Source organism: Alosa pseudoharengus, unplaced genomic scaffold (assembly GCF_046254945.1).
Source record: "Alosa pseudoharengus isolate Yale_2024_CS ecotype anadromous, Long Island Sound unplaced genomic scaffold, YU_APseudo_1.1 YU_APseudo_1.1_scf_6, whole genome shotgun sequence".
NCBI lineage: Eukaryota > Metazoa > Chordata > Actinopteri > Clupeiformes > Clupeidae > Alosa > Alosa pseudoharengus.
The window spans coordinates 35,664,155-35,690,960 of record NW_027468848.1 but is presented as its reverse complement, the minus strand read 5'-3'; the positions used below and the strand labels follow the sequence as shown (position 1 = coordinate 35,690,960).

The window sequence follows — 26,806 nt, the reverse complement described above, 5'->3', positions numbered from 1 at the left end:
TCATAACAAAGTTTTCCATGAATGACAATAATGTATTGCCTATAGGTTGAAAAAGCAACTAAAAAATGTGAACCAATGTTAACTGCATACACATCTGTTCACATCACAAAAAATACTCGATGTCCGCGTTCTTTCAACCATTTCAGAATAAAGCAAAACTTTTGGTATTCTGGTGACAACGGGGTCGTAGGCTATCCAACAAAAACATAGCGCTTGGTGACACTGAAAAGTAACAGCTGAGCTTGAAAGTCCGCTGAACTGTCATCTTTTGAGTATTCATGGTAACTCCTGATGTTTGTTAAGTAACCGCGATACAAAAAAAGAACGGTAAATAGCGTAAGAAAACACTGATACTGTTTTCCGTTTAGTGCTTCTGGATCTCTGTTTGCTTCGCTGCTGTCATCCACAATAGGCATGCCAACTGGCCGAAGAGTCGCAAACAGTCAACAGCGTTTCGTGGCATGTCCAAAATCCACGTATTAATAGACAGACTTACCAGCTTTACATGGATCCTTGTAGTCGATTGCCTCTGAAGAAGCTGAAGGTTCCACATAGAAGCTTGGCTCCAAAGCGTCCAAATCGATCGCTAATATCAAGCGAAGGCTGAATAGAAGAAACAAACACCTCGTTGTGAGATCCATGATTCTGAAGTCGGGAATACAGCGAAAGAACAGAAATAGAGAGGTAAAGAGGAGGATGAGCGAGAGAGAGAGAGAGAGGGAGAGAGAGAGGAGAGAGAAAAAATGGGAGGTTTGGGGGGAAATGAGATCTCTCTTGAGGGCGGGTTTAAACACACAGCTCTGCCTCCCTACAATGTCTTGATTCTGGGGCAGAGATTTGCTTTCACTCGGGCTCTGGGCCAGCGCATAGCTTGCAAACTTTGCAAAACGGAGACCGTGGAACATATCACACGTCGTCGACACATCTTCCTGGAGTGTTAAGACTGTAGGATAGGATGTAGTTCAAAGACCGATGTAAGATGTTGCGTGCACTGAAACATTGTCGCGGACAAAAAATATATAATTGAATAATAACTAAAATAAACAGATGTCCTGTATTTTAGTTCGACACATGAAATGACCAAGGCGCTAAATGGAAAGTTGTGCGTAATATTTGATTGTCATATCTTAGGCCGAGGTTCAGCGTCTCCCCAACAAACATTTCTGCTGTCCTTCGTTTTTGGGACCTAGAAAAAATAGTCAGCTGGAAAGAGTTAATCAAATGGGCTTTGTTTAGCTGACGAAGACGCAGTTGTCCAACCTTCTGTGGTGGTGGTGGGCCTTCTTCTGTTATGTCAGTGAGAGATGAGTAGGCTAGTCAGCTTTGAGGTAATGTAAGTGTGCCTAAACGACTTTGAAAATATATAAAAACTCACTAAGTGTAAAACTCACTAAGGTAAAAAAAAGCTAGGTTGGTTAAGCCATGCTTTAATCTGTTTTATTCTGCCGTCAGCGTTGCCTGCACGGCGATGAGGCGCTCTGTTCTCTAGGGCACGTTTGTCACGGTATCATTCACGTGAGGCATCAGTCTGTGGCCTTTTGCCGATGCTCCCCTTGAGTTTGTTACTATAGAAACCTCCCACACTGTCGTGAGACTGGATACGAGTTCATTTAAAGCAGGACGTGAATATTGTTGTTGTTTTCTTTCTGAAACTGTTGTTAAATGATGCTTTGCCATGTGTGAAACAGGAACAATTACAGGGTACATAAACCACAGTTGCCTCCTGTTTTGAAAGTAACCTTGACCTATATATGTTTTTAAATAAAGGTTAGAAGCATTTCTCTTTAGTGTCATAAACTACCAGCACCTGCTATTTTTGTTGTTCTTATTATAACCTATGCATGCAGATGTGCCGCGCTGTGTATTGAAAGAACTATGTCAAAGATGAGCATGTCTTTGTGTATGAAGACATGGTCTTTACTGGGCTAAAATGATATGCTGTTTCACAGGCATGATTACATGGCAGCTTGCAGCAAGCCAAAGACAGCAAACACTTTTTATGAACTGACTGACTGACTAGCCTGCAGTCTAGCTACCTGACTACTCTGTTGAAAGAAGAAGAATCACAACCCGCAAATAGGTTTTGCCGGTCAGTAGTAGTTTGTTGCAGTTCTACACATAGTAGTGCTAGTAGCCTATTGAAGGTAGTTTATGCTGAGAATCTACCTGAGACTGGTGTGCTCTTGCAGATCAAGCTATAGGTTCAGGATCTGGAACACAACATACGAGGTCTAGAGTGCTATATAGTCATGCAATCTTTCCTCTACATAGCTCTATTGCTTTTCTCACATGGTTCAAACAAACTAATATGGAAGGAGCGAACAGGTTGGGGATATATCATATGTTTTATAGGATGTTTATGACGTTGTGCTGAACAGATGCAGTATGTCACAGTAACTTCACCATTACTCAGTGATGGGTGATTGAGAGTTTGAAGCGCCACCTGTAGACAGCAAAAAGTACTGTCACAGTGATTTTCATGATCATAAAATTCTTCAAAATATTTTGAAACTCCAGGAGTTTCTTCCAGATGACACTACCATCCTTAGTGAACAGAGAAAGCTAACTTTGTCCTGACTGATAATCGAATGGTTCACTCACACACACAAACACAAATCCCTACTGTATTCTATGAAATATCCTTATGCAGTGAATTACAAAAGTAGTGGTATTCATGAGAGGCAAACTCTCAATCAGCCATTTATCTGATTTGAACAGTAAATCCAAAACAGTGAGGATATTTCTTCAATATGTGTGCATTAGACAATAAAATTAGATAGCAGTTTGAATTCACCAAGCATGCAGTCTGTACCGAACAGCTTGATGGTGTAGATAGAAATGTACCTCTTTTGTTCATCTTTCATACACAGGGAACATTGCTATCTGATAATAGATGGTGTGCAATTAGATTCATGTCATGCTTTTTATGTATAAAATATCTCGAGGAGAGGGATTTCACCAGTTTTTAAGCTGATGGATGCACATTCACCCTTCAGTACTTCAATACACACAACTGAGCATCCATTTAGTCTCATTAAAATTTAATGAGCTGTGTTGACATTTCATGTCACTTGCTGCGCCTCTACTCAAGTCAATTAGGTGGTATTAAACTTATCAAGGACCCAAACCACTCATTATCCCAGCTCTGTGTTTTTTTTTTTTTTTTTTTTGCCTTCCAGCGCTGCTAACAACTGTTATCATAATCATTATAATCATCATACAGATTACCCTTCTCCAAAGCAAACGCCGTTGGATGAAAAAAAAGCATCTGTGCAATTAAATGCAGGGCTCTCAGTCCACACCAGTTTCCTCTATACAGTGGGACTAAATAATATTCTGTGTGGAGGAAATGTTAACCGTACTGTAGTTCTTCAACAGCCATCGGTCTAAATGTAGTTTAAGTTAAATTTATATTCTATAGTAGTCAATGTAAATTATACGTAAAATAGAGTCAGTATGAGTGTTGGAGATAATATTCAACTGAGTCTGAATTTCATCATTCAAAAGCCGTTTTATTGCCAATTTAACATTTTTTGCCAGGGACACAGTTGATAATATGGAACAGGAATCCCTGTATATATTTAACAGCAACAACCATTGTTTCCATAGTCTATCTTTCAAGGCCAACACACAAACAAACAAAATCATGAAACTAAGCACAAAGCTTAATCAATTACTGTATGTGGAAAGACAAAGGCCAGTACAAAACATAACCAGTGGTATAAAAAACAGGGGTATTCCAAGTACAGAGTAAGGGTTAGTACATGGTAGTGATAGACCTGGGTATGTTAACTTAGCATAAGTAGTAAACCCCCTATAAGAAGAGACCTATGTCTTTGTTTTGCTAGTAAAATGAAGCCATAGGGGTCTTCAATTAGGAGGTTTACCACTTGCTCAAACTTTATGCCTTACCCACATTTGTCACTAAACTAAAGTGATTTAGATACCCCCCAATACAAAACTTAACCAGTGCAATTCAAAACAGGATCTAACAGTTTTGCAACTGAAAAGCTAATATACACAATCTGGCTGACAGAACACATAAGAATGTAGTTTTATGTTCCCATGACTTGTTATGCAGACTGACGGTTATACAGACTTGCAACCATACAGTACACTGTCAATGTGTACAATGGGCAGGGTGATTATTTTGCAATGGTAAGATTGTAAGACCTAAGCGTATAGCCTGAAGCATTTCTGGATTTTAAAGTCCAACGCACACTTTGCATGATCAAATACATGCATTTCCCTTGAACTTCCTTAACGTTCAGAGCTAATTAAGACCTTAAGAATTAAGACCACCTGTTTCTTTAAAAAAAAAAGTCAGTGACAGAACCCTGCTTTAAGACAGAACTTAAATATAGGTAATTTGATACCCAAATGCCGCCACATTAATGCAGCCACTTAATCAATTCATTAAGTTTGATTCTTTTATCTTTACTGCTGGAAAGCATGAACTGAATTTGGAGTTACTGTATGTGTCACCCAAAGTTAAACCATGACATTCTTGAAATAATTTAAGCTCATCACAGCAGACTGTTTCATTACCTGTAGACTTGCCAGGTAATTTGAACAAAAATCAGCCTGTTGTGCCAGATTGGCATTAAAATCAAAACAAAAAAAGATTATTTGGATTAATATTGTGTAACAGGATGTTTCAAAGAATTTATACAGAGGCACTTTGAAGTTCAATGCATGGAATGAAACATTAGCCCATAACCAGCCCCAAGGACAGCTGCTGGACAAAACATGGGGACATACATCTATTTCACAGAAAAGGATAATTGGTAACAGTGTTCTTGTGGCTTCTATCCAAACACGCCCCGATTATTGACAAGGTCTTTTTTGATTTGCAAGGCCAAGATCAATATGTGCTGGCAAAAGCAGCAATGTGCCTTTCAAAACTTAGCTTTGATTCAAGGTTAAACTCTCTGCCTTCGATTCCTTCAATAATTAATTCCTTTAAGTTTTCATAGGAGAGGCAGTAGCAGTTAATGAATGCAGGCATCAATCTCTTTTTCACTCTGGGGTTCAACTGAAGTTAATAAGATAAGCCTTCATATAGAGCCAGAGCAGCATTATGAGCCATTTGTTTCACATTGATTAGTCAAGTTATAGTCAACATACAGAAGAACATCAAATAAAACGTATGGTTACAAGAGTCATACAGTACAACGGAAAAGGTCTTGCAATCAAAAGGCTTAGGCTTACAAACAGACATCACACTTATCAAAACCGGCAGCAACATAAAGCAGACTCTGTGAAGAGATCCTTAAAGAGCTGTTGATAAAGCATGATGAAGCATACTTAGAAAGCTAGGCCAAAGGGCCTTTCTTTGGGTCTTGAGATGAACAGGAAGGAGTAGAGGTTAGGATGCCCCCACTTCCTGTGAGATCGCTTCAGGATAGTGTCCTGGTTGAAGCTCGGACACAGCCTATACACGCCAATGTTAGCAACAGGCTGAACAGATGAAGAGCCATTCGTTCCTGCTCTCACCTTTTAGCTGGTCCTGCGAGATGATCCAATGGGTGACCACGGTCACTGTAGACAGCACGTCAGCATCAATAGACACATGCTAGAGCTCGAGTCTGTCACTGCAGAGGAACATAGTGATCAGTAGTTTAGACTGAAATACCAGCAAGGACAGGTGTTTCAAAAGTCATAATTTCAGTGTTTAACATGGTGGTTTCACTATGAAGCTTCAAATATTAACATTCCAGACATGTTTCACTGAATGTTGAAGATACAATTGGCAGTTTTATCTCTGTCTAAGGTGAAGTTTAATGTCAAAATAGGTAACATTTTTCTTACAAGAAATGACATGACAAAAATCGACAGCTTTTTAGGTTAGATTAGATTCTTTTTTAATCAATTTTCAAGATCATATACTTTTTTACTTCATAATGCACCTTTAAACAAGATCCAACTGCAGGAGCATCTGGACATACACAGTATCAAGATGCTTACATATCTTCAAAAACAAATGGCTACGTTTCAGTGGGATTCAGACAGATGTTCGAGTTGAAAAGACATTCAAAACCTGGCACAGTGCATCCACGATGGCACCATCACGCTCTCTCAAACGAAGCAACACTTCAATTTTGCAAAACCGCAGCAATGCCATTGATTGAGAACAGGGGGGGACAGGCGTATCATCAGACCCACAGGAGTAATTAACACAATAATTACAGGCTCATTATTTCCCCTCCACAGCAGCGCCGTAACCATGGCAGCGAGTCTGACGCCCGTAAAAGGTTAATTGATTTAGACGGGATGAGAGAAAAAGTGGTTTGAGATGCAAACACAAAGGTTTACCACTCCAGGAAACTTTCAAGGCATCACTAAAGGCGTTTGACATTTGATGGATGGGAAATGTCAACTCTGACCCTGGACCGTCTAACAAAAATAAAGTGGATGGCAGGTGTGATCAATTTGATAAAATTTGTCTTCAACTTCCACTGCACATAACAGTTTGGCAAAATTCTGGCCTTCTAATTTATTATATTATTTTTTTGCTGTCAATCGTCTTCAAATGTCATGACCTTTCCCTTATGTCTCCTCTTTCACACAAAAATGAGTTCATCTTAACACCAAAACATCTATTCTGTGGTGTGTTTCTGGAAAGCACCATTGAACAACTACCATCATCAAATAACAGACGATCATTCTGAACATACTCTTTCTTAGTAACCGCAGTGGTTGCTCAGCAACACTTTCATGGGAAACAGCCCTGACTGACTAAAGTTCTGTGCTGTATGAAGTGAGTGTGTGTGTGTTTGTGTGTGTGGGCTGGTGGTGTGGGCCCACCTTGTTGTCAGGGGGTCTGGCTGGGGGTGGAGTGACTGCAGTCTGGCCGAGAGGAGCCACTCTACTGGGCTGGCCTCGCAGCGTCACAGTGATGGTGGTGGGGGCCTTCAGCCCAGCTGCCAAAACAGAGGGGTTTGGGGATTACACCAGTAAACACAATTGCCATTGCAGCACTACTGTGTATAGTGTGTGAGTGTTTCTCTCTCCATTTCCCTCACACACACAAACAAACATACATAAATGTTTCTGTCTATTCTGTTTTGATCAGGTCTTTGGCTCTGTAAAGTGTTTTCAGACATCTATAGTAAGTAGCTGTGGTGCCATATAAATAAAATGTAACTGAATTTTATGAATATACTAATTTTATGAATATACACACCAAAATAAGGTACTTTTGCATTTTTGCCCTGCCGGACATGGGCTGTCAGCAACCAAATGTACATGAGTGTACTCGATTTAATATTTTCACAGAGAAGCTCCTCAAATGGCAACACATGGCATTTAGGTTCTTTTGATCCATAGCTTTAAAGATTCCGTGGGTAGAACACACCAATACCTTTGGTATAAAAGGGACAGGTGACATTCCACCTGTTATGAAATGTATTGATGCTATACAATTCCATTTTGACTACAAAGAGGTCAAAAAGGAACTTTCAAGAGATTGAGAAATTCCGCAAGGGCAATGCACACACATTATATTAAGGCCCTTTCATATCGGACGGACGAAATATTCACATAAAATCATGCTGGTGATTAAATATGTCCTTATTCGTTTATGTGTGCAAAGACTAACAAAAACACATGCATTTAATTACCTGTGTGATTTTGTGCGAATATGTCATCCGAATATTCAGACTTCTTGTGAAAAAGCCTTTGACTTCCTTTGAAATACTGCGCACATTTTGATATCATGATGAAAACCTCCCTAAATGTTTTGAAGCATGGTGATTTTTTGTGAAATCATTAATATTTGACGATGTGCATCTTGTATAGATACTGTACTGCGGCCTGTTTGTTTTCTTGTTTCCCTCATGGGCTAGCCTGGGTTTTCCCATGCTGCCTTAAACGCGCAATTTTATTCACGCTGCTAGGCAGCCTGGATTCTATGGACTTCGTTTTCACCTCAACGAAGGAACCAATCACAGAACGGAGTGATGGCAGCAAGACGATGACGACACACCGAAGCCGTTATGAGCTACGTACAGACGCATTTGATAGACATTCGTAGCGCCCAATAAACGGCTCTTTACATTCGTAAACCACGTTTCAAATACGAGAAAATGAATGTCTAGTTCCCAGACCCCATCTCAATGAGATGAGGTCTGACGTTAGCCAGGCTACTCATTGGCACCAAGGGGTTAGAATGTGAATGAGCAAGGAGATTATGAAAGATTACGCAACATGGAGTGTAGCCTATGAAGGTCATTTTCTGAGAACATGGAGAAGCAAAAAAATCAAACCGCTGGATGATTTCTGCACATACACAACCTAGAGTACTTAAATGGAACTAGTGTGCATAATGCACTTTAAGAGACACCAGTTTTCTCCGAAACACATTGTCTTCATGCCAAGGAAATGTATGTTTACCTACTGTTGTTTTTGTTAAGAGACATCATGACTCATTGGTCATTGGTCAATACAACGTCAATACGTGAAAGGTTATTGTTCACTATGTATGTAGCAACATCTTTTTCAAAAGGAGTAATTTCCTATCAATGATCCACAAATTACCCAATGATTACTGGAGATGTTTCAAACAGATTGGCCTTTCAAAAGAAAAAAATAAACGCATTGATTCTTTTGCAACTTTTATTGCATTGAAACAAAATTTGAAAATGGAAAGGGACGTTTTGGGCCGCCAGCGCCTTTACCTTTTTCATGCCCTTTTCAACCTCAATTTTTTCACTGTCTGCTTGTATGGTGGACAGGGGGACAATATGGACACTTGCTTAGTGTTTAAAATTCTTTTTTTCTAATTGATTGACTGCCAGGAGACAGAACCCTGCAGTAGAAAGTATGTTCCATTTAAGTGCTCCATTCCCCACACATTTACATGAAGAATAAGCAAAAGAAACAAACAAAAAATAAAGACATTGAGAAAGCAAAAGAAGATGGACATGTAATAAGCAGCTTTCCAGAACTTCAGTTGGAATCAAGGTAACGAGATGTCACAAACTAGAGCTGAAGATGGAACATGTGAAATTTCAAAAGCCTTAACAAATTACAGGGGAGGTCAAAAACTATCAAAAAGCAAATGAACCAAACATGAAAACACAAAATAAAAGGGGGGGGGGGGGGGGGTGTCAGATCAACAATTCTCATTCGGAGACATCATTCGGACAGGCGACTGCTCACATACACACATAGCTTTTCTTTTTTCTTCTTCTTACCGGCCTATCAGAATGCTAACTATGATACAGACTCGCAAGCTTCATCACAACACTTCCTGTGATACAAATATACACATCTTAGCATGCTACGCTGTCTAACCCGATCATGGACTTCCACTAAACACCCGCCTCGACGCTACCGCCTTCTTTGCGTCCTTCGAGACCTCGGTGATGCAATCTAATCACGTGTGGCCAGAGGCTGAACTGGCCTGCGTGGCCTTCTACACTAGCCATGCCTTGCAGAGCCCCGGGCTAGCCAACCGACTGAGCCCTTTATACTGTTGGGGGGCGCTCTGCGTGTATGTGTGTGTGTGTGTTTGGGGAAACCAGGGGCGTGGAGTCAACACGCGGCATCACTTAAATCCCCCTCCCCTACGTCCCTCATCGCGGCCGGCGCTGTTTGGCCAAGCGGGACGTACCGGCGGCGGCAGCCTGGTTGGAGACCTGCGCCAGGCCCGGCAGACTACTCGCCAGTTTGGCCAGACCGCCATTGGTGAGGAGCTGGTGGATGGCCGTGGTCTTGCTGATGCCGGACCCTGTGGAGACCACGGGCACCGCCCGCACCAGGGTGCCACCTCCCACCGCGCCCAGAGAACCCAACACCTGGCCCTGGTGCTTTCCGCTGGTGACCTGAGAGGGGAAGAGGAACAGACCCAGGAAATACTTGAGATGCAGCATAGTTTCACACTGGAGTTACATGCAACTAAAGAATGACATTTTTACCGCTAAAAGAGCATGCTATTTAGATTTTGTAAATGCATGAATGGCTACACGCCAATAGATGCTTTGAAGTCCTTTGCAGGAAACACATGGGGCTAACTAGGAGAGTTCACTCATTGTTTCTCTATATTAAATTATAAAACACGAAGCTCTGTAGCACATTGACATTGTATTTCACTATTTGAAGGCGGTGATGATTACTTCAGCGTTAAAAAGTTGTTCTAACAAAAACATTGTTGTCAATACATTGTGGTTTTGACAAAGGCAGTTCAAAAGACAGGCACAAAATACTAGGCTTTTATGTCTACACTTAAGAGAACTTAACAGTGAGAAAACAAGGCTGCAAAAAATATTGACACCCTCCAACTGGAATTGTACATTGACAAAAAAATTCCCCCGAAAATTGGACTGTGCTTTCTGAAGTGCTGTATAATTCTCATGCCAAAGTGGAATCGACATTGTGAAAAGAACAAAGACCAAGCAGTTTGCGTGCAGAGAGTGAAAGCCCCGCGTCCCTGCTGCACGCCCTACGCTTTCCCTCCACCTGCTTGTTTTCCCCCCCTGAGCCCACTCGCTCTCTTGGGACAACAGGCGGGGTGGCCATTTTTTAAACCATAAAAAGAGAAGGGAATAGGGAAATTAACTGTCCTAGCTCTGAGGCAGCGGTTCTCAACCTCTTCATTAAATAGGCTACACTCCTTAACTCGGACTGGACTGCACTGGGGAGGGGCAGAGTAGGCTAGGTCAGTGTGTTGCCCAAACTTATAAGTGATATTTTCTTATACGACAGGCTTACAGTTTTGTCATACCTTGATTGTCATATCTCCTGAAGATGACTGCAGAGTCAGCAGTCGAAACTGTCATGGTATGACAAAAAAACAACAACAACGTTAAGCCTGTCATAACACGTATATGTTTAAATAGTAGGAATAATAAAACTGTTTTCTCTGGTGGCACACTTTTTACTATGAGAAAATCTCACGGAACACCACCATGATATTAAGCACAATATAAGTTTACTGCTGTTAATTGGGCCCCCCAAAAAGCACATAGCTTCCTGACAATGCTGCATAATTTTGGGAAGCTATGCCTGAACCCATAGCTCAACCATTTTTCTAGTCTAACCATCTGTCTGTTGCCTCACTTTATTTTTTGTTTTTTCTCTTTAGCGTGACAAAAGGGGGTGGGTCAAGTCCATGGTCAGACATCCTTCTAAAGTAGGATTTCTGTCAATGCCTTTCAGCTATGCAGCATGACGCAACAGACAACATTTTGCTACTTCTGAATACAGCTATGTTGTGCCGTATATTTGAAGTGTGACAAACTGATTCTCTGAAATATGAAACAAAATTTGTCCCTGCTGTTGTAACACTGTAACTTCTATTGGGGGGGGTGGGGGGGGGTCCATATATTCCTCCATCTACAAATCTATCAAGAGTCTTGTACATGGCCCTGGTCTGCAGGTTGAGAAGCGCTGCCCAGTTCCATGCTAAGGATCAGGTGCGGTGCTGTGCTAGAGAGATCTACCTGTGTCCCACTGGCCACACTGGGCGCCGTGGAGGGAAGGCTGGGGGACTTGGTCACAATCTCTTGCAGACTGAAACTCAGGCCCTGGAGCAGACTACTGGCGGAGGGAGCTACACAGTGAAGTAAACACACACACAGCAGGGGTCACACAGTGAGAACAGGAAGGAAGTTAAGGCACTAACGGAGAACACTTCTGTCCCTTTCCATTTTAACACCATGGATTTTACACATCTGGACTTCTGCATGCTATGGGAAGCTAGAGAGTAGGTCCACCACAAAGTCATCTCATCAGGCTTAAAGCATACCACAAGTCTCAGCAGCAGAGGTGACGGGTGACACAAGACGGTTGGAGGTTAGAAATGCTCAGTAGACCACAATCCTCCCAAGTGAGGAGGAAAGAAGTAGAGACCTGGCTTAAAGGTGCAGTCCATGATTGTGGTGAAGTAGAGACCTTAAAGATGCAGTCCATGATTTTGGTGAAACGCTGCTGATATTTGAACTCAACAGATAATCGAATTACACGCCTCCCTTCTGCGCTGCGGAAGCAACATGCTAAATGGCTGAAATACTGCATGGCTTAGTTGAAGTTGCTCTGTTCGTTTCTCAATTTACCAAGCCTGGTTTGTGCACAGAGACAGGAGATTTTGAACGCACACAAAACAATGGACATCTAGAAGTCTGTGAGGATGAATTCTCTGAATTTGACAATAAAGTGTATTGGATCAGGCCTGTTTCACAATGCTTGCACTGTGTGTGTGTGTGTGTGTGTGTTGGCTGCATTACCACTGATTTTCATTTCTGTGCCCATGTTAACAGGTCAGAGCATTCATACTGCCTGTGTGAGACGTAAGGTCTCAGACAAGGATTGTGCTTTTTTAATAAAAATCCAGACATTCTGCACGCACGCACGCGCACACACACACACACACACACACACACACACACACCACACAGCACAGTGTGAAACAGGGCTTAGAGTCTCTTGGACTGCACCTCTAAGAGACCAGGTGGCTGGGATCATAGGGAGAGTAGACAGGGAGAGTGGACAGGGAGAGTGGACAGTGAGTTACCCTGGCTGGTGGTAGGAGCAGCTGCCTGGACGGGCGAGGATGAGCAGCTCTGGATGTTGTGGAAACTGGAACCGGAAACTTCCGCCAGGCCAGACCTGCAGACGAGACACAGAAAGCCCCTCGTCTCAGACAAAACGGACCGTCACGGGCCACAAGCTGCAGCCTTCACATGGCTTTTCTCCGCTGGCTAACCACATGAAATAAAAACACTGCAACGTCTGGGAGAGCCATTCGTTGGTGCTCACTGTAAACAGAGAGCACAGCTCACGCAGACAGTCTAGAAATGATTCATCAACCTTCAAACAATGGTGCTGAGTCAAATCCCTGGTCAACACATTTTTAACGCAGATCTTTACAGGCATCTTTTGTGCAGAGTGAAAATACTGTATATTCAGCTAAACCAACCAAACTGCAAACTGGAATCAACTGAGACCTGAACAGTCTCTCTGTCTATGTATGCGTGTGTGTCTTGGTGTGTGTGTGTGTGTGTGTGTATGTGTGTGTACCGGTGTGTATATGCGTATGCGTGTGTGTGTGTGTGTGTGTGTGTGTGTGTGTGTCCCGGTGTGTGTATGCGTGTGTGTAGGCTAAATGCGCCAGACACTGTTACCTTTGTGCGGTGAGCAGGCCAGAGAGTTCCTTCGCGCCCGGCACGGTCTGCCCCATGGCAACTGCGAGCGGCTTGACCGACGAGCCCACTACAATCAGGAGGAAACGGGGTCAGACTCAGAGAGGCTCAAACTGCGACCTGGCACTTTCCTTCAGGAAATTTTCCATGCAGGCGCACAGGAAAATCCCCCCTGGCCTCAAACGTACTATAAAAATTCAGGGGAGCTATTTCACCGCTCACATATTTGCTTATTCACCAAATGGACCAAAGGGTTCACCAGGGCAAAGCACAAATCATTTGAAGCAGAAGCCAAATGAGTGGACAGAAATATATGTTTTAATCCCCACCCCCATCCAAACCTAAGACCAGAGGAGCAGAAGTGGTACAATTTCAACTCTGTTAATAAAAATGTGATGGTATGATTTCAGTACTATTTCAGCTCTCTCAAAACACAGAGTCAGCTTATAGAATTAATTAGGTGAACCATTTGGGGTTCCAGGACGAATGCCAATTGCCAAACAGTAAAATCCCAACACTGAGAGGCACTTTTATCGCCTTGAGTTTGACATTCCTTTCCTCGTTTTCTCTGCACACACACACACACACACACACACACACACACAGCAGGACTGCAGCGGCCAGCGGTCAGATGTGGAAAAAACCCGGCATCAGATAGTGAAAGTCCTGCCATGTATTTGTTCCACCCATTCACATAAAGCAGCTGATTTCAATCAGCACACCTCTCCAGCCAAGCAGATGAGTTGTTGTTATTATAGCATTTAGGGAACGCTTTTATCGTCCAAAGTGACTGACCTATTGACCTTTGTGTGCAGCAGGTAGAACCGATACATGGTAGGACTTTTACTTTCTGAAGGCATTCCCTTCTCTGGCAGCGGTCCTGTTCGCTCTGACGCAAACCCCCCACCTCGACTCACCTTCCTGAGCGGCCGAGCTGATGGTCGCGCCCCCCGCGTCGCCATGGGAAACAATGGTGACTTTGATCTTGGCGCGCTTGGAGGCTTTGGTGGGCGTGGGGCTGGGCGTCTGCCGCCGCTTCAGATGCAGTCGCATCTGCTCGTCTCGGTCCAGACTCTCCGTAGGCTCGCTCGACACAGGCACTGGGAAGAAAGGAGCAGAGGAGAGAAAGAAAAGATTTTACATTTATTTATGAATTTATAGTGTTCTTCGGTAAGGTTTTCCCTCCACCCAAGCACCATTTTGGTCTTCACATAGGCAGTAGTTTGTACAAGAAGTAGTAATAAGCAGTAAGCAGTAGTGTGTATAAGCAGGGGGTGTGACCTCTTTGGTGGAGGTTAGCTGATTTGAAAACCCATATGTCAATCTCAAGACACTATGCAGCTACATTTATTCAACACATCCTCACTGTGCTTCACAAAAAGCAAGTTAGGAAAGGAAAAAAAACAGTGACAAAATGTACGATGATTTTGTGAGACATGGAAAGGAAAAGATGAAATGGAGACAAACTCCATCTGACAACATTTTTAAGAGACATTTCTGTGTTGACTAGATCACTCTTTGTGTGTGAGTGCTACGACTTGATCACTCTTTAGGCGTGTATGTGTGAGTATAAAGTAGAGAAGCGAAAGGCAGAAAATGAGAGAGAGGGAGAGAGGGAGAGAGAGAGAGAGAGAGAGAGAGAGAGAGACAGGAGAAGGACAGAAGGCGAGGGGCGAGACAGGCTACTCACCAAAGAGACAGGAAGGGGTGCCAGGAGGAAGGCTTTTCCTCACAAGCATGTTTTGTTTCAAATAAGCGGCAAACTGAGCTGGAGAGAATGGAACACATTGAGAGAGAACGAGTGAAACGAAGAAGAAAGGAAGAAAGAAAGAAAGAAAGAAAGAAAAAAAAAAGAAAGAAAGAAAAGAAGGCAGGAAGGAAGAAAATAGGAAAACAAGCAGACACTCTCGAGGGAACATGAGGGGGGGTAATCACATACAGAGATCCTGTCCTTTAACACGACCTTGGCTGTTAAACAAGTCTGCGTCCATCCCACTCAACACCCCCCACCCCACACAAACACACACACTCAACGCTTAACAAAGCCTCCTTCCATCCACCAGCACACACATTCACTGTCTGTGTGGTCTAACTAACACTCTGACAGCATGAGCGCAGAAAGAATGTGTGAGTGTGTGTGTGTGTGTGTGTGTGTGCGCGTGGGTTTAGAGGGGTGCGTTCATGGAGCGTGGGTACTAGGACACTGGGATACGCGACTGCTACGCTGAGATACATGTTTGTTTGTTTGTGTTCATTTATTTATTTATGTATTTAGCTGACTGCTTAATCCAAAGTGACTTACAGATACCAATTGCAGGGGCCAGTCTCCCTGGAGCAACTCAGGGTTAAGTATCCTTGCTCAAGGGCACAATATTGGTAGTTGGGTACCGAACCCACAGTTTGTGGCTACTGCTACACGCTTGCCGAGCTACTTAGCCACGACACTATCACAGCTCAGGGCCAATGTGTACAACGCACATAATAAGCATTCTAAGAGAGGAAAATGGCCGTGTCTGACGTTATCAGATATCGTCATGTTTGTTATACTATACATATACTTTCCTGTTAATCTTAAATCTTAAACAGCCCAGCCCACGCCTGACTTGCGGCACAGTGCCTGAGAACTTAAAGCCCTAAAGACATAAGTGCTGTGTGCTGCAATGCGTCTTTGGGGGAGTACCAGAGGGTTTGTGATGAGTGGGGTTGGGGGTGCTGGGGGTGCTGGGGGTTGTCACATACTATGAGGCCTATGTGTTCAATGCACACACCCCCTGGCATCTCATTTTAAACTACTGCCATCTAGGCGTCGTTTCTGTCCACTTCTCCTGACCAAGAACAGATCCAAATTTTTTTTTATACCACAAGCCATAAAAGCTTTAAATCAGTTAAAATAAGCTAGATGTCCAGCTGGCCTGGTCATACCCAAGGATGTATAGTGTATTGTCGTGTGTGATATATGTTCTTCATGTTATGTCTGTCTGTGTCTGATGTATGGACTATTTGTTTGGTGTCATATGTCTGATGTCCTGTCATGAAGTGCCTTGCGACTGTGCCGCAAACCCAACTGCCCCACGGGGACAATAAAGTTATCTACTACTACTACTGCTGCTATGTGTGGCAATGTGTCTGTGAGGGGTAGGAGTGGGAGTGGGTTCTGATGGGTGGGGTTAGGGGTGGAGGCACATGCTGTGGTACCTTGTGCCTGCTTGTGCGTGAGCACTGTCCCGGATCGCTGCATGTGGGTCTTCAGCAGCTGGGTGGCCGTGATGAGACTGGACTTCTGTGCAGGAGACAGACCTGTGGTCTTGGGCTTGGGACTGGACGTTGGGCTGCTGCAGACGCTGGACATGTCCTGGAGGAAGACAGGAAGGAAGAGGGTGTCAGAGAGCGTAATCATTATTGATCTTAAGGCAAAGGAAAAGGGAAAGTGCTTTTCAATGGCTGGAAGTCGCTTTGGATAAAAGCATCTACCAAATGAATAATTGCAAACAATGTAAATGTAAGTGAAACAAACAACTCCAGAGGCTCATTTATGTTCCCTTTACGTATGAAGATATGGGCTCTCCGTGGGAAGAAGGAGGGACAAAAGTGTCAGAGGGTGTAATCACTTATGATCTTAAAGGGACACTTCATTATCATTTCTTTAACCTGAGCCCTACTTTCCCATCTATTTCCAAACTTTACTAGGGATCAAAAAGATCAAAATCCATTGAACTGCTATAATAGCCAACCGCAAAATGGCTATGGCTTCAAAGTAAACCATTTGTTTTTGCCACATATGGGATCATAATGTACAACCAACCAAAACAAAGGGAAAGACCCATTTAACAATTTCAGAGTAAATCCCCACATACTTTCACAGAACCTTTGTGGTTGTGATGTTAAATATACAACCATTAGGGGCAGCTCAGTTTCTGACAAACACCAAAACACAGTGGAGGTGCTAATTAAGTAGCTATAGACTAAGCCAAAAATGGAAGCAGCGCTGTCCACGTAAGTAACACACTACGTCGTAAATTTCTTTAAAGCTAATCAATACAATTCAAACAAAATGTATATGGAACAACAAGACCCCAAGGATTAAGCTGTCCATTTTAACAAAGTCATGTTTGAAAAGGGGGATTAGGACTTCCAAATGTTCTATGGTACTACTGGGCCTGCCAAGTTAGAAATATAATAAGTTGGAAGCTGGGAACTAGTTCTCTTTGGGTTGCATTGGAATCACTAACATGCTATCCATTGGAGATCACAACAACACTTTATGTCTTTATGTCTGACTGTAATAGGTATCTGAGTACAGAAAGTCATATAAGACATATAAGACTCTCGTATTGCATTTAACTCCGACTTTCTAGCTCTCTCTCTCAAACTAACTTCCGAAACTGGTCACTCCATGTTTGATGAGGACTCAGAGTCCGTTTAATCCTTTACTGTTATTTGTGCAGAATATCACATTCCCAGAACATACTTGCAAGTTCGTCACATCATTGTATCTTTACATAAAAAGGGACAATTTAGACTCTATCCCACTGAGCTGGAACAATTTATCATCTCTGCTTCTTCGGTTAAGGGAAAGATATCTCACTTGTATAGAATTCTGGCCCGGAGTTCCCAGAACTCCTTTTGCTTGAACTGCTTTTCCTTGAAAGTTCCCAGAACTCCTTTTTCTTTGAGAACAAACTGGGAACTAGAGTTTAAAACGAATTTCAGTGAAAAAGAATGGTTAATTCTGTACACTGAATGGTTGACTGAATTGACTACAAACATTAAAGTTAAAGAAACTAATTATAAATTACTGTATAAATACTGTATAACTCCAGTGAAGCTTAATAAGTTTGATGACACAAATTCTCCTGTGTAGACAATGTGGAACTGAATCGGCAACATTATGCATTTATTTTGGTATATGTGTAACTGTACTTTTGAGCTATGCCCTATATTATATTTGTTGAATTATGATGTGGAAAACAAGTTTCCCTGTACAAGAAAATGTGTGGCTGTGTTTAGGTATTTGTGTGATATGTGCTAAATTGTGAATAAATATATAAAATAAAAAATAAATCCGTATCCATAAGCTTTCTGAAAAACTGCACAAATGCAGACCATTTCATTTGTTTCCCATCTGGGGTAATAAAATGACTGACCTGAAGTGAAATGACTACATGTGCAGCTTAACGAGTTGTACAGGTGTGCTGAGCCACCGGAGGATAACTGACCTCTGACCCCGAGGGTGAGATGGGCACTCGCACCGATGGGGAGGAGGGCCGTGGCCGGTCCAGGTCAAAGGGCAGCTCGCGGCGTGGCTTCTTCTTCTTCTCCGTGTCGAGGTCCCGCATCTCCCCTGGGCCGTGACCATGACCGTCGCCTCGCGTGAGGACCCCCGTCAGGAAGTCTGCAATCTCATCCTGATGAAAGACGCACACGTACAGGTTAAAGGTTGTATCAGCGATTGCAGGCCCAGAAAAGGCCCAAACATAAATGATCACATTCATCTAATCATTCCTAACGATCTGCTAGCTGCCCGCCCCATAAGCAGGCCGTCAAAAAAACGTGTCTCTGTAGGCAGCCTAGGCTCTGAGATCTGCACACAAAAACAAATGCTATCAACAAGTGTTGTCAACCACTCAAAAGCAAAATAAAGTTTTCCAACCAATAACCGACGAGATGCGTGTTCAGGAGAGTTTCAATTGCACGAGAGAGGGGGAGGGAGTAGCGAGCTAGCTCTCTGTTTTGTTTGAACATCAACAGAAGTGATGTTACCCCGCCATCGCTGATACAACCTTTAAAAGCCAAACCAGGGGTCGGGAACCTATGGCTCGCGAGCCACATGTCGCTCTTTTGGGAACTGCATCTGGCTCTCGGACAAACCTGCCATTTGTTTACTCAATAAGTCATGAATAATTTTGGTACTGTATTAATTTAAGGGCAATTCCGCGCAAAACTGTCATATCCATAACGCCAACACAATGCCATGTTGGCGTTATGGATATATGACAGTTTTGCGTGGAGTTGCCCTTAAATGATGACAGCCTCAATTCTTGCATGAAACTTCACCTCACTGAATATGAGCCAGCCAGACTCCAAGGCAATCACCAAATCTAATCTCTGGTACAGTAGGCCTAATGTTCAATTTCGCCAATGACATATCATGTCATGAAAATTGAGTGTTGTGTTGTTAACTATGAGGTTACTTTGCATACCAAAAGAACACTGGGAAAATAGGGGGTGGTGTTTAGCCTACATGGGAAGCCTAAGGCCTATACTTCTGTCATTCCACTTTACATTTCAAGTTACTTGCACATTACTTTTAAAACTAGTAGAACATGTATTTAAAAATCCTCTGTTGAATGAAAGTAAATGTACGTTAAATATCTAAACTTTTTCTTGTAACCGTCTTTATGTGGCTCTTCTGAGATAAAAAAAAAAAAAAATGGTAAAAGTGGCTCCTCCAGGCAAAAAAGGTTCCCGACCCCTGAGCCAAACTATGCAGGAACTGACCACTTTTTGAACTATGGCTTTATAGGCCACTGACTTTGGTATCTTCTACAAACTCGTTTTGATGGTGTGTGGTCATGTGAATAACAGGTCAACACACGTCTCTCTTCCTATTAGCTGTCCAGTCTGTGTGCTCTCTCTCTGAGGGACGGAACACACCTTGACAATGCAGGAAGCGCTTTCACATCACATCACCACCAATTACATCCCCAAATGTACTTTTTATTATTTGTTCATTTGTTTGTTTATTTCTTGATGTCTGCTTTACTGGTACACTGGCGAGTCATCTTGTTTCTTTTTATTGTCAATTATTTTGTAATTTGTCTGTTTATGTCTTGATGTCTGTGTCAGGAGCGCTTTGGGTTGCACTCTGGATAAAAAAAAATGTGCAATATAAATAAAACTTATTCACAAAAGACAACCGTTTTTTATACAAGCGGTTTTTATGCACCGTTTTTTATGCAAGCATTTTTATGCAAGCTTTCATCAGTGCCAAATATGCGGTTGATGTTTGTCTGATGTGTTTTTCGTGTACCTCTTTACGGAGTTAGCTCAATGGTTTCAGAGCAAAAAACCTTGCTGCCGCTTCAAATTTCTATGTGTCGCATATTTTTGTGAGACATAACCCGTGACATGAAATGTATAGCATAACTATAACTGCCCATTGCCCACCTCCATTCACAGGGATTAAAGTGAAAAAAAATCGTTTGACTGAACTTTTTTCAGGCCATAAGTCATACGTTGTTCATATCTACCTATAGAGATAGCACCCCTTTTGCGGTCACGACCTATTGGTTTTTAATGTACAAAAAGATGCAAACAGCAAAGTAAAGGGAGTATTCGCCTTATTCACACAGCGGCCATTGTTTAAACCAAAACGAGGCTACAGGGTACACTTACTATATAATTAATGCCACCTACAGGTGAATGCATAGAACATAACAATCCTATGGTTTGTGTACCCTGTAGCCTCGTTTTAGCCGCCAATGGCCACCATGTGAATAAGGCGAATTGAGAGTGTTCTTGATTGAGATTGAGTTTTCCTGATATACAAAAATATATTTTAGTACCATCCCTGACCATTGCTGATTAGCCATTGCTGTTCTTTTCTACTGCAGCAATATTGTAGAAAGGCTTTAACACACTCTTATTTAATTACTTCAGGCCAAAAGTGTTTAAAGGGGAGATTTTTTTCTTGTTAATATGCAATTCAACACCAAGTAAAATCTATAAAATCAAGTTTGCAAGACTTCCCATTTCCTCATCAAAGTATCAAATCAGAACATTCTAGATATTGTTCATATTTCCATTTGTTGCCTCATCCGCATTTAATGAAAACATGGTAATTTTGAGTTTTACAGACAACTCAGTTTTCCAATGAGCAGCAATACTGTGTGTGCTCATGCAGGAGGTCTGCGCATTTGTAACGACAATCTGGAGACGGCGCTTTTGCCTTCTGCAACAGATTGTATAAGGTTGACAAGAGGTTGCGATATGGTTAAGGACAGGTCGTGTTGCGCTATGAAAGAACATGCGTAGCCTACTTTCTAAACGTAAAAACGGTCAGCCATAGATAAACGTAGCCTACCTCTGTCGTGGTGGCTAGTTGCACCAGGTAGGGAAGATGTCCTAAAGTGCACGAACGTTAACCTTATGGCGGTCTTCTGATTGGTGGCGTGCTAAAACGTTTTCCTATTGCATCCATAAACAATTTTCTTGCAGCGAACCGCGCAAAAGCAAACTCCTGGCACTTTAATTTCTTTACACCATGGCTTGTTAGTTCTCCCCCGTTTCCAACAGCTGCCCATCTGCATTTATTTTTTAACTTTTGATACCTGCCTTCTTTTAGCAACAACGCATCCATGACAGATAGTGGCCTTGCCAAATAGACGCACACAAATCATGACGCTAATATGCGAGGTTCTGGTAGGCCCACTGGTTGGTTTTGTGCTATAAATTAATAATATTTTATAGCAAAGTTTTAAGTTGACTATTTTAATTGTATGGTTATTTTTTGTCAACATACACTCACAACCTATTGTCGTTAAAAGTGAGGCCTAAGCAAAATAGGCTACAAGGCTGTCTGTGCGTCACAAACACGACTGACCCCCTTACTCGACACGCTCAGTCAAAACCTTCCGTCGCAAATTGTGAAAAACATTGTTGTATGTCATAACAGACGGGATAATAAATTGCATAGGCTACGGTTTATATTGCGTCGCTTTACACATAATGTTAGTTGCATTGATTAAAAACTGTAACAATAATAGTAGCCTACATCGGGTGGCATAGCAGGCTATCTGTTCAAGTCATAGGTGACACCCAAAATGAATGACCTCCCCTGACAAGAGTTCGCGATAGTAAGTGTCTACATTGATGCACGGAAAGAACACAGCCTCCGAATTCGCACATAGAGCTCACAATATCATATCCAAAAAAATTAAACGGATTGGCCAACCTCATCAGCTGTCTCGATTGTGTCACTATAATCCAACTTTTAGACCGTTATAGTCCTCCATACGTGTTCTTTTTTTAAGCAAACACCCGAGACAAGTGTGTACAACATACAAAGCGAAACTCATGGCTGACGTAGGCCGTAGGACGTATCTTCTTGAGCGGTCACGGATTGAGACACAGCAAGTTCTCAAGAACACTATTAGGTCTTTAAACATTTACCTAATATTTGTAGTTGCCTTAAAAAAGGAAAAGCAAAGGTGACAGTCCCCCCCCCCCTCCTATTTTTTTTCTCATCGGATCTGCATCGATCTCAAATATGACATTTCTAAAATCAAATTGACGGAAATCCGTCCTATGACGGAGAACTTTAATCCTTGCATTCACTGTTACAGACTTTAAAGAGATTACTATGACCCATGTCTGCCCCCTAGTGGAGCTATGAGTGATCATTCAAAGTGATATCCCAAATTTCATCCCAATGAAATACACATACAATTGCAGAACAGCATGATTTTCATGAACAAACCTGAATGCATCGATCCACCATGGTCTGCGTTAGCCCTTCACCTTTCATCTTTGTGGAGTTGATCCTAACCAGAAATCAGATCACACAGCATAATGCATCATAACAATATAGCATTTTCAGGTATCAAGACGTATCCTCCCAGCAAAACACAACACAATAACAACACTTGGCTTATCATAGATTTACTGTATGCTAGTATGAAGTGGATCATGTAAAGCCAAGCCTGGCCTAGCTTAGCCTTAAAGGAAAAGTAAAGTAAAGTGAGTGGAATTTAGCAGACGATTAGCGACAGGGACTGAAACTCTGGGTTCAAGAATCGGGGACGTTCGTTTCTCTGGTGGTGACTCTACCACTGCTCCACCACACCCCAAAACTGGTGTAGGAATGTCATGCCATAGACCTCTGAAGTTCGCCTACAAAAAGGAACCAAAGCTGCCGTCTTTGCCCATATAAGGAGATCCGGGTGTTAATTGAAGCTAACTACCTATGGCAAGTTGCATTGCAAGTTTGCCTTCTTAACTTACCGAAGATCACAGGAACCACTTGAAGGCAGAGGATAAAAGTGTGTTGAGCCATCTGCATTTCAGACTTATTTGTCCCCTCGAGAGTTTAACAGGTGCGATAAATCAAAACCCCCATGTTATTTTCCCATAGGAAACAAATCGCAAGATACCGGATCTCAAAGATGACAGCTTTTTTGTAGGCGTACTTCAGAGGTCTATGCCATATAGGAGAGGCGGGTCTGAGGACTCACCTGAGGTTATCGTCAGCTCCTCCCACCACCACCATGCTGTTGTCGGCGCGGATCTTCTCACGGAACTCCTCCATGGCCTCCGTGCCACACTGGAGGGCATTCTGGCCCACCACAAACAGCACCGGCGCCTTCATGTCCAGCAGCGGGTCGTCCACGTCCTGGGGAAAACAGACAAAAACACAACAAATGATGAGACACACGACAGCTTTTAATCAAGCTACTGGGCTGCAGGTATAGAAGCTTTTGTGATTGTGTGTTGTGTGACATTAGAATACAGAAATAATGTATTCACTTCTAGACTGACATTAGTGACCTTCTCATCTTATACTGACAAAGCAAAACTTCAGCAAAAACTTCAGCAATTGAGATATTTGAGATGCTTTCCACATGCCAAAAGACATTCCAAACCAAAAACAAAATCTGCGGCTGAGTTCATTTGGGCTAATCTTAAATCTTTTCCTGCGACAGGGTCAAATCTAACCTCGATTGTTCACTTTGGTATGCAAAATATGTGGGTCACTAGGGCCTGTTGCCAAGCCTGCTCACAGATCTTACCCCCCTGGGCCCATTGACTGTCTGCAGTGGGAAGCCAAGGCACACCACAGCGGTCAGATACTCCATTAGCGAGACCTACAGGAGAGAGACAACAACCCAGGTTATGCTCGTCCAGGTCAGGCTACACTTAAACAAACTCAAACAGAGCGACTGCATACACTTTATCAGGACTGGAATTTCCAGGAAGTGTTGTTGGAAAACCATCATAGTTCAATAATAGAGAGAGAGAGAGAGAGATTCTAATTTTGAACACTCTCTCTCCATGGTTACCACAGTGGTTGCTCAGCAATGCTTTCCAGAAGGACGTGACTATGGGAGCTTACATGGCAGGCGATGAGTGCCCCTGCGTTCCAGCCCACCAGGACGATGGGTTTGTGGGGGAAATGGCTGTGGACCTAGAATTCACCAAACGAACAAACATGTCAGTTAATTTACAGAGATTAAAAGTGGATTAAAAGTGGAGAGGGCAATTCTGGTAAATGGTTGTTAACATTTGAGGTCAAAAGCCACTCTTTTGTGCCACTTCTCTTGACTTCAAACAGCAATAGTGTACAGCTCAGTCGGGACCACTTGGTTTCCCATGACTGCACCTTAAACTACAATGCTCATATTTTTAGTGGCACACCCAACCACAGAATGTTCAACAACTGGTAACGGGGAAATATGTCAAGACTGATTTACATCCTCAGACATACAGTATAATCTAAAAGTTGCTCTTTTCTTTCTGACAGTAATTTTCCCAAAACCAGATGCTCACCTCCATGACCTTGCCTCTCACGGCGCCGATCATATGCTCCAGACACTGAGTGATGCCTATGTTTGCCCCGCTGCTCACCACATGGGTGTTAATGGGGATGACCTGTTACACATAAACACATAAAGAATGAATCATCCAATACACTATTACATCATTCATACTACTAAATGTCGCTTGATTTATTTGCTATTTACACGGCGAGAGACAGAGGGTCTGATTGAAACAGGGAAACTGCTGCCAGCAGCCTCGCCACCTTCAACTGTCTCTTGACTCATTTGCCGTAGCAGGCATCAACATACCAGCTATGAACTAGCGCTGTCACTTTTGTGAAAAAATCCTATTTGATTTTTGAGACATAATTGTTCATTGAATCGATTGTAAAATCGATTTTTCATGTCTAAAGACGTTTCCATTTTCAACGGCAAATATAGGCCAATCCACAAACAACTAACAGGCATTAGGACGAACGTAAAGAGGGCGCTTGTAGACGCAAGCCAGCAATATTTCTGATGATTTATTGGCTGCAGGCTTCAACGTAGCTGTGTCTGTGTTTACGATTAGAAATGTCAAACAAATTTCACCTACGTAGAACTCGATTGCAGTTTGCATAGCCTACCGCTTTGTTCTTCTCCATAGTTTGATATACCAAAAATCCGAAGTACTTCCACATTGAACTCCTCAAGTTATTAGGGCCTATCACTCGTCTCTCTCATGTCGCACAGGTTGATCGCGTTGTCCTCCATTTTTTGGCAAAACACGAGCAGCACAGCAGCTGATTGAAACAGCTGTTTCCGGTGCGTAAAATTGGTGGGAATTTTCTTTTTAGCTTTCGCAATGCTTACTGCACTTCGGAATTCTTTTATATTCTTATATTTTTGTTTGTGAATTTTGTTACATCTATCCTTTTTATTTGTTTAATTCGTTTAAAATGAATAGTGTACATATTTGGTTAAAATCGATTCCCTATTTTAGTTTTCGAAACTTGTGTTGTTTGGTCCAATCGATTGTGCAATCGATTTTCGAACTTAAAGTGACAGCCCTACTATGAACTCTGTTTATCTATATGCCAATAAAAATTAAAGACGCTGTGCTACACTTCTATATTAACAAAAAGCACATTTACATGGACCTTCAAAACACTGGACTGTATTGGGATCCATTCTAGCTGGACAGCGTTGCATGCATGCACGTGCATAAAAACAAACAAAAAGCATGAGAATACTGTTGTCTGTTTAATTGTAATGCCATGTCTGCAGTGAACTGAAGCCGACCTTGCCCAGACAGGACAGCTGGGACTGCCAGAAGCGCATTCTGCGTGAGGTAGGGAAGGCCGGGTTGGTCGGTCCTGATGGAGCAATCAGGATCAGAGGGGATCCAGGAAGTTTACTCTGAAAAACAAGCAATAACAAACAGATGAGCATCTGCACGTCCCAACCAATTACACTGTCATTTCCGCCGTAGTGTCCCAGTTTTCCCCAGCCCCAACAAATCAAATCCAGTCGGACAGAAGAGCAAAAGCGTAGTTCTGTTGCAGTGCATTCAGGATCAACAACTGACCTGAAGTACACTCCATAAGTTATTAAGCTCCATTGTTCTAGATGCACACTACAAAACAGCACAGACGTTTGCTAGTGTAAGATGAGACACAGAACTACGCCAATGAGTGCAAAGACACCCTACTGATGACCGGTTCACTTTCCTGCAAAGAGATTCCATTAATGCAGGAGTGTTCAGGACCTTTCAAAATTGCTCACTGGCTCTGACCCAAGTACTTCCAACACTCACAAATGCACGCACGCATGCACACATGCACGCACACCCACCCACCCACACAGACAGACACAGACACACTACAATTTACCGTGACCTATATTTATCCTCTACCCCAATTAACAAATACTTAATTCATAATCTCTATCTATTCTGATATCATAGCACATTTCCTTTGGACGAAGAGAAACAGCAGAGCTAAAATGCTTGCACATAGTCTGTACTACTGCCATGGTGATGACTAGTGCCATAGTACAGTCAGTGCTGGAATGTCAAACCCCAGCCATTAGTGGAATACAGAAAAGTAGGACTTCTAAGACAGCTTGCCTACTAGCACTGTGCAACAAAGG

General features: G+C 42.5%; 2 protein-coding genes across 11 annotated transcripts in view; both read right to left on the bottom strand.

Moving 5' to 3' along the window:
- The window catches only part of bmp1a (bone morphogenetic protein 1a), a 46,545-nt gene extending 45,820 nt beyond the window's left edge, over nt 1-725 (bottom strand). Inside the window, exon 1 of the mRNA XM_076270126.1 lies at nt 497-725. Within this exon, the coding sequence (XP_076126241.1) occupies nt 497-641 (145 nt within the window). The 5' untranslated portion in view covers nt 642-725. The remainder of the gene's footprint in view (nt 1-496) is intronic.
- A 2,766-nt stretch (nt 726-3,491) lies between these two features.
- kansl3 (KAT8 regulatory NSL complex subunit 3) overlaps nt 3,492-26,806 on the bottom strand; it is a 29,562-nt gene continuing 6,247 nt past the window's right edge. For 2 of the 10 annotated variants that reach the window (XM_076270854.1, XM_076270855.1), the window contains exons 7-24: nt 25,958-26,074; nt 24,687-24,788; nt 24,253-24,324; nt 23,930-24,004; nt 23,375-23,532; nt 22,621-22,684; nt 18,359-18,547; nt 17,728-17,829; nt 16,338-16,494; nt 14,833-14,910; nt 14,060-14,242; nt 13,125-13,212; nt 12,515-12,609; nt 11,445-11,554; nt 10,727-10,774; nt 9,617-9,827; nt 6,808-6,923; nt 3,492-5,594 (exon numbers count right to left, since the gene is read on the bottom strand). In XM_076270854.1, the coding sequence (XP_076126969.1) occupies nt 5,592-5,594; nt 6,808-6,923; nt 9,617-9,827; nt 10,727-10,774; nt 11,445-11,554; nt 12,515-12,609; nt 13,125-13,212; nt 14,060-14,242; nt 14,833-14,910; nt 16,338-16,494; nt 17,728-17,829; nt 18,359-18,547; nt 22,621-22,684; nt 23,375-23,532; nt 23,930-24,004; nt 24,253-24,324; nt 24,687-24,788; nt 25,958-26,074 (1,968 nt within the window). In that variant the 3' untranslated portion in view covers nt 3,492-5,591. Of the gene's footprint in view, nt 5,595-6,807; nt 6,924-9,616; nt 9,828-10,726; nt 10,775-11,444; nt 11,555-12,514; nt 12,610-13,124; nt 13,213-14,059; nt 14,243-14,832; nt 14,911-16,337; nt 16,495-17,727; nt 17,830-18,358; nt 18,548-22,620; nt 22,685-23,374; nt 23,533-23,929; nt 24,005-24,252; nt 24,325-24,686; nt 24,789-25,957; nt 26,075-26,806 lie in introns of those variants that run through there. The other 8 variants (XM_076270858.1, XM_076270860.1, XM_076270856.1 and 5 more) reach the window with 7 other exon arrangements.